At 37.8% G+C, this 7897-nt stretch overlaps 1 protein-coding gene across 4 annotated transcripts in view; it reads left to right on the top strand.

Annotated features, from left to right (window-relative positions):
• The window catches only part of PPP1R12A (protein phosphatase 1, regulatory subunit 12A), a 168498-nt gene that overhangs the window by 131126 nt on the left and 29475 nt on the right, over nt 1-7897 (top strand). For all 4 annotated transcript variants that reach the window (XM_010832011.1, XM_010832012.1, XM_010832013.1 and 1 more), the window contains 3 exons: nt 5256-5346; nt 6456-6650; nt 6892-7060. In XM_010832011.1, coding sequence (XP_010830313.1) covers nt 5256-5346; nt 6456-6650; nt 6892-7060 — 455 coding nt within the window. The remainder of the gene's footprint in view (nt 1-5255; nt 5347-6455; nt 6651-6891; nt 7061-7897) is intronic.

Here is a 7897-nt window from a genome sequence, read left to right as displayed (position 1 = left end):
AGCCTTGACTAGACGGACCTTTGTTGGCAAAGTAATGTCTCTGCTTTTGAATATGCTATCTAGGTTGGTCATAACTTTCCTTCCAAGGAGTAAGCGTCTTTTAATTTCATGGCTGCAATCACCATCTGCAGTGATTTTAGAGCCCCAAAAAATAAAGTCTGTCACTGTTTCCACTGTTTCCCCATCTATTTACCATGAAGTGATGGGACCAGATGCCATGATCTTCGTTTTCTGAATGTTGAGCCTTAACGCAACTTTTTCACTCTCCTCTTTCACTTTCATCAAGAGGCTTTTTAGTTCCTCTTCACTTTCTGCCATAAGGGTGGTGTCATCTGCATATCTGAGGTTCTTGATATTTCTCCTGGCAATCTTGACTCCAGCTGTGCTTCTTCCAGCCCAGTGTTTCTCATGATGTACTCTGCATATAAGTTAAATAAGCAGGGTGACAATATACAGCCTTGACGTACTCCTTTTCCTATTTGGAACCTTAGACTAAATATGCATTAGCTTTTGAAAAAGCTAATGATGAATAGTTTCAAAATGTCATATTACTAGAAAGCTATATTTATGGATTACTAACAATTGGATTTGTACTGAGTCTTTATCAATTATTATGGTTAAAATTAATTCTATCTTTTATTATACTATTTTTCATTTTCCTTTTAAAATGCCCAAAAGGCACTGTAACCCTCTAAATCTGTTACTCATTAACAGCATGCATATTGAGGTAAGGTCATTTCTAAAGCCCCAAATTGCTGACTTTAAGAGGTTTTAGTCTCCAATTTTTTTCAAGTTTGCAATCCTAAGAATAATGAATCTTGTAGTCTAGTTTTAGAGAGACAAATTCCAAAAAATTCAAGACTTTGAATGGAGAGAAAGATGCATTCATATGTATAAAAAAAAAATTGTGAAGAAATTGTAATTAAGGTGTTTAATGATGTGTTTTACTCTTTGAACTTAGAGCTTTAAAAGAACAGATTTTTTAAAAAGGCCTGAAACAAACAGAAAATTCCGAAGTTTGTCATGAATTTGTGAATAATGTCAGGAAGGCTGAAGACCAGAATGAATTACAAATTGACAAAAAAACTAAAGTTAACCCAGGAGGATTTTTTAAAAAATAGCTTTTAGAGATAGAGGCATTATGATAGGTTATTGATAAACTTAATGGTTCTGTCTGGTCTTTGCTTATTTAACCCGTTAATTCATTATTTACCTTTTGACATAGATTGCATGCTTTTGAAATTGTCCATACCTTGTGACAAGATGGAACATAGGCTTCAGTTCAGTTCAGTCCCTCAGTCGTGCCCGACTCTTTGCGACCCGAAGAACTGCAGCACGACAGGTCTCCCTATCCATCACCAACTCCTGGAGTTTACCGAGACGCATGTCCATTGAGTAGATAATACCATCCAACCATCTCATCCTCTGTTGTCCCCTTCCCCTTCAGCCCTCGATCCCTCCCAGCATCAGGGTCTTCTCCAATGAGTGAGTGCTTCGCATCAGGTGGCCAAAGTATTGGAGTTTCAGCTTCAACATCAGTCCTTCCGATAAACACCCAGGACTGGCCTCCTTTAGGATGGACTGGTTGGATCTCCTTGTAGTCCAAAAGACTCTCAAGAGTCTTCTCCAACAGCACAGTTCAAAAGCATCAATTCTTTGGTGCTCAGCTTTCTTTATAGTCAACTCTCACATCCATACATGACTACTGAAAAAACTATAACCTTGACTAGATGGACCTTAATTAACAAAGTAATGTCTGTGCTTTTTAATATGCTATCTAGGTTGGTCATAACTTTGCTTCCAAGGAGTAAGCGCCTTTTAATTTCATGGCTGAAATCACCATCTGCAGTGATTTGGGAGCCCCCAAAAATAAAGTCTGTCACTATTTCCACTGTTTCCCCATCTCTTTGGCATGAAGTGATGGGACTGGAAGCCATAATCTTAGTTTTCTGAATGTTGAGCTTTAAACCAACTTTTTCACTCTCCTCTTTCACTTTCATCAAGAGGCTCTTTTGTTCTTCTTCACTTTCTGCCATAAGGGTGGTGTCATCTGCATATCTGAGGTTATTGATATTTCTCCCGGCAGTCTTGATTCCAGCTGTGCTTCTTCCTGTCCAGCGTTTCTCATGATGTACTCTGCATATAAGTTAAATAAGCAGGGTGACAATATACAGCCTTGATGTACTCTTTTTCCTATTTGGAACCAGTCTGTTGTTCCATGTCCAGTTCTAACTGTTGCTTCCTGACCTGCATACAGGTTTCTCAAGATGCAAGTCAGGTGGTCTGGTATTCCCATCTCTTTCAGAATTTTCCACAGTTTATTGTGATCTACACAGTCAGAGGCTTTGGCATAGTCAATAAAGCAGAAATAGATGTTTTTCTGGAACTCTCTTGCTTTTTCGATGATCCAGTGGATGTTGGCAATTTAATCTCTGGTTCCTCTGCCTTTTCTAAAACCAGCTTGAACTTCTGGAAGTTCACTGTTCATGTATTGCTGAAGCCTGGCTTGGAGAATTTGAGCATTACTTTACTAGCGTGTGAGATGAGTGGAATTGTGCAGTAGTTTGAGCATTCTTTGGGATTGCAATGAAAACTGACCTTTTCCAGTGCTGTGGCCATTGCTGAGTTTTGCAAATTCACTGACATATTGAGTGCAACACTTTCACAGCATCATCTTTTAGGATTTGAAATAGCTCAACTGAAATTCCATCACCTCCACTAGCTCTGTTCATTGTGATGCTTCCTAAGGCCCACTTGACTTCACATTCCAGGATGTCTGGCTCTAGGTGAATGATCACACAATCGTGATTATCTAGGTCATGAAGATCTTTTTTATATATTTCTTCTGTGTATTCTTGCCACCTCTTAATATCTTCTGCTTCTGTTAGGTCAATACCTTTTCCATCTTTTATTGTGCCCATCTTTGCATGACATGTTCCCTTGGTATCTCTTATTTTCTTGAAGAGACCTCTAGTCTTTCCCATTCTATTGTTTTCCTCTATTTCTTTGCACTGATCACTGAGGAAGCCTTTCTTATCTCTCCTTGTTATTCTTTGGAACTCTGCATTCAAATGGGTATATCTTTCCTTTCCGTTTCTCCTTTGCTTTTCACTTCTCTTCTTTTCACAGCTATTTGTAAGGGCTCCTCAGAGCCATTTTGCTTTTTTGTACTTCTTTTTCTTGGGGATGATCTTGATCCCTGTCTCCTGTAACAATGTCACAAACCTCTGTCCATAGTTCATCAGTCACTCCGTCTATCAGATCTAGCCCTTTAAATCTATTTCTCACTCCACTGTGTAAACATAAGGGATTTGATTTAGGTCATACCAGAATGGTCTAATGGTTTTCCTCATTTTCTTCATTTTAAGTCTGAATTTGGCAGTAAGGAGTTCATGATCTGAGCCACAGTCAGCTCCCGTTCTTGTTTTTGCTGACTGTCTAGAGCTTCTCCATCTTTGGCTGCAGAGAATGTAACCAGTCTGATTTCAGTGTTGACCATCTGGTGATGTCCATGTGTAGAGTCTTCTCTTGTGTTGTTGGAAGAGGGTGTTTGCTTTGACCAGTGCGTTCTCTTGGCAAAACTCTATTAGCCTTCGCCCTGCTTCATTTTGTACTCCAAGGCCAAATTTGCCACTTACTCCAGGTGTTTCTTGACTTCCTACTTTTGCACTCCAGTCCCCTATCATGAAAAGGACATCTTTTTGGGGTGTTAGTTCTAAAAGGTCTTGTAGGTCTACATAGAACCATTCAACTTCAGCTTCTTCAGCGTTACTGGTTGGTGCACAGACTTGGATTCCCGTGACATTGGATGGTTTGCCTTGGAAATGAACAGAGATAATTCTGTTGTTTTTGAGATTGCATCCAAGTACTGCATTTCAGACTCCTTTGTTGACTATGATGGCTACTCCCATTTCCTCTAAGGGATTCCTGCCCACAGTAGTAGATATAATGGTCATCTGAGTTAAATTCACCCATTCCAGTCCATCTTAGTTCACTGATTCCTAGAATGTTGAAGTTCACTCTTACTGTCTCCTGTTTGACCACTTGCAATTTGCCTTGATTCATGGACCTAACATTCCAGGTTCCTATGCAGTATTGCTCTTTACAGCATCGGACCTTGCTTCTATCACCAGTCCCATCCACAACTGGGTGTTGTTTTTGCTTTGGCTCCATCCCTTCATTCTTTCTGGAGTTATTTCTCCACTGATCTCCAGTAGCATATTGGGCACCTACCGACCCAGGGAGTTCATCTTTCAGTGTTCTATCTTTTTGCCTTTTCATACTATTCATGGGGTTCTCAAGGCAAGAATACTGAAGTGGTTTGCCATTCTCTTCTCCATTGGACCACTTTCTGTCAGACCTCTCCACCATGACCTGTCCATCTTGGGTGGCCCCACAGGGCACGGCTTAATTTCACTGAGTTAGACAAGCTGTGGTCCGTGTGATCAGATTGGCTAGTTGTCTGTGAATGTGGTTTCAGTCTGTCTGCCCTCTGACGTCCTCTCAGCGCCTACTGTCTTCCTTGGGTTTCTCTTACCTTGAACGTGGGGTATCTCTTCACAGCTTCTCCTGCAAAGAGCAGCTGCTGCTCCTTACCTTGGACGTGGGGTAGCTCCTCTCGGCCACCGCCGCTGACCTTGGACGAGGAGTAGCTCCTGCCGCGCAGCCACCGCTGCTGGGCTTAGATTTAAAATGTAAAATGTAGTGAAGATAATACCAAATGTTATTTTCTGTATCAGAAAATCAGTGACTGAAGAGTAAGATGCTGATTTTAAAGGAGTTCATACATGACAGTACTTGAAGTTTTAGAGAACTTTAAGTATGAACAAAAGTATGATTTTTAGTCAGTGCAGGATGACAGCAGTGCAGGGAGTCGTGCTTCTTCACTAGTCACCTCACACCCTACAAACTGCATTCAGTCCTAATGATGTTACCATAAAAAGACATTGACAGTCTATAGCTTCACGTATTATCTAGGATGATGTTGAAAGGAGCTAAGAGATATGATATTACAAGTTTGAGAAAACAAAACTGGATAGGAAAAATTTTTTTAAATATATGTTAATATGAGTAGTTACAGTCTAAAAAACTATCAAACTGCATTGTTGAATTTCAGAATGGGTCTAACCATTTTCTGATAACTCTTTAAAATCCATTAAAATGCTAAACTTAGATGTTTCATTTATGTACATTCATGTGTAATTACATTCAGAGGTAATGTATTTCCAACTGACGATTTTTATTTATTACTGTAGATCATACCTCACTCCTGTTAGAGATGAAGAGTCTGAATCCCAAAGAAAAGCAAGATCTAGACAAGCAAGACAGTCTAGAAGATCAACACAGGTATATGTAATGTGTGTAATATATAAAAGTTCAGAACTATGTTTCCCCTTTTCACATTTTGTGCAAATATTGATCTCAGTATATAGTATGAATGAGTCTTAAAATATAAAAGTTGCTTTAGTAATCCTGCTGTAGCCTTTTAAATATGGCTATGCCGTCTATGGGTCGCACAGAGTCGGACACGACTAAAGCGACTTAGCAGCAGCAGCAGCAGCAGCAGCATGCTGTTAATATTACATTTTATCTAATTACATTTCATCTGATATTACATGTGGCTATTACTGTTAAGGCATGTTTTGTATGCCTTTGTATATCTCTCTGAGTGTTTATGTTTCTCTTCCTAATATAGTGTCTGATTCAGAGTATTTGATTAGTGTTAAAAATGAATCATATATGATGTCTTATAATTATTAAATAATTCTGAGTATTGGAAAGGGGTGGGAAATAAGCATTTTATGTTAGGTATTTCAAAAAGCTGATGTGCAAGTATGAGAAAAATGTCAACTCCAGCTAATTATCTTCTTCTTACCTCCTTGCCATTCTGATTATGTCCCTTATATCTATCTTCTGTTTCGTGCAGTTCAGGGGCTCCAAAGTCCAGATTAAACTATTTGACCCTTACCATTACTTACATTTCAAGTTAAACTGTGTATTTCATAGGATCTTAACATGTTTTTTATGTGTTTGTACCTTTACGTCTTAAAATTCAACCCATCCTTTTGGGGACTTAACCTTCAAAAATTACCGCCCTACTGAAATCTTCTCTTTGTTCATCTACATATATAAAAACTCAATACATGTAACTTTAATATATAAAGAGTGTATATATTGGCTTTTCCTTCTTTCTTTGAACTTCTTACGAATATTTATATTCATACGGTCAGTTCCTGTGCTATTTTGTTAATTTCTTTAATAAAGAGACAATTTCTTGCATATATTTTATTTCTTTCCCAGTACATACTATTGTGCTTGCTCATGATGATTCTTCATAGAATGAGTATGACTTGCTAAGTAGGAATTCTGTTTAAATTTGCAGACCAGTTCTAAACATGAATATTTGACTTCTAATACATTCATATTTAATTTAACATATCTTTTTTTGTGTGCAGGGGGTAACATTGACTGATCTTCAGGAAGCTGAAAAAACAATAGGGAGGAGTCGTTCCACCCGAACCAGAGAACAAGAAAATGAAGAAAAAGAGGAAAAAGAGAAACAGGATAAAGAAAAGCAGGAAGAAAAGAAGGAATCAGAAACATCTAGAGAAGATGAATATAAACAAAAGTACTCCAGAACATATGATGAGGTAATAGTATACCAGCAACACAACTAGGTCATATGGCGTGGGTAGTTCTTGTGATTCTCAAAATGTAAGAGATTTATTTACTAACAAACCACATGCAAATTACTCATAAGGATTTTAACTGGAAGTCTTAATTATCTTGACATGAGTAGAACATTACTTTTCCTTTAAAATGAACTTAAATATTTAATGTTTTTATCTGTGTTTAATATTTCAAATGGGTGTTAATTTTCACCTTTCATAGGCTTATCAACGCTACAGACCAGTATCAACTTCAAGTTCAACCACTCCCTCCTCTTTACTTTCTACAATGAGCAGTTCACTTTATGCTTCAAGTCAATTAAACAGGCCAAATAGTCTTGTAGGTATAACTTCTGCTTACTCCAGAGGATTAACTAAGGAAAATGAAAGAGGTAAGAACGAAAATTCGAAAACACTTTGTTTCCTTCAGATAATTCTTTGAGTTGGTTTTTCCTAATTAATATAGTTTAACAGAAAAGAGCCAACATCCTAAACTGGGACTCATTCTACCTAACCAGAAAGAATATGATGGTTGAGAATGAGAAAAGTAGGAAATAAAAACAGAAAATTGTATGATCTGGCATTGATACATGTATCTTTATTGCCTAAGACTTCAAAAATCTTTATGTAGATCAGCATAGAAGTTGGTATAGAAAAACTGGAGGGGTGATTATTTCTAAGAACAGTTTATTAATCTTTCAAGTCATTTCTTGCATATTATGTAGATCATATCTTTTAACTATTGTGAAATTGTTTTAAACAAAAATCATTTAACATATATATATAAAGTCCTTGCCAAAAAAATTATTTCTATTCTTATTTCTTGAAAAATAGGTTTCTTTTTCAGCTGTGTATTGGCATGTTGATGCTATTAGCATTTCCTATTATTGCATATAAACTTCCTGCATAAATTCTGATTAACTCCTACTTTAAGAAATGGGTGCTAAATAAAAGTATTCCAATTGTAGGTATTTTATATTTTAAAAGCAAAATCAAATAGTATTCAGTTCAGTTCAGTCGCTCAGTCGTGTCCGACTCTTTGTGACCCCATGAATTGCAGCATGCCAGGCCTCCCTGTCCATCACCATCTCCTGGAGTTCACTCAGACTCATGTCCATCGAGTCAGTGATGCCATCCAGCCATCTCATCCTCTGTCGTCCCCTTCTCCTGCCCCCGATCCCTCCCAGCATCAGAGTCTTTTCCAATGAGTCAGCTCTTCACATGAGGTG

Source organism: Bison bison, unplaced genomic scaffold, assembly GCF_000754665.1.
Source record: "Bison bison bison isolate TAMUID 2011002044 unplaced genomic scaffold, Bison_UMD1.0 scf7180017864535, whole genome shotgun sequence".
Lineage (NCBI taxonomy): Eukaryota > Metazoa > Chordata > Mammalia > Artiodactyla > Bovidae > Bison > Bison bison.
The sequence above is the reverse complement of the archived record's forward strand: the minus strand, read 5'-3'. Positions and strand labels throughout refer to the sequence as shown.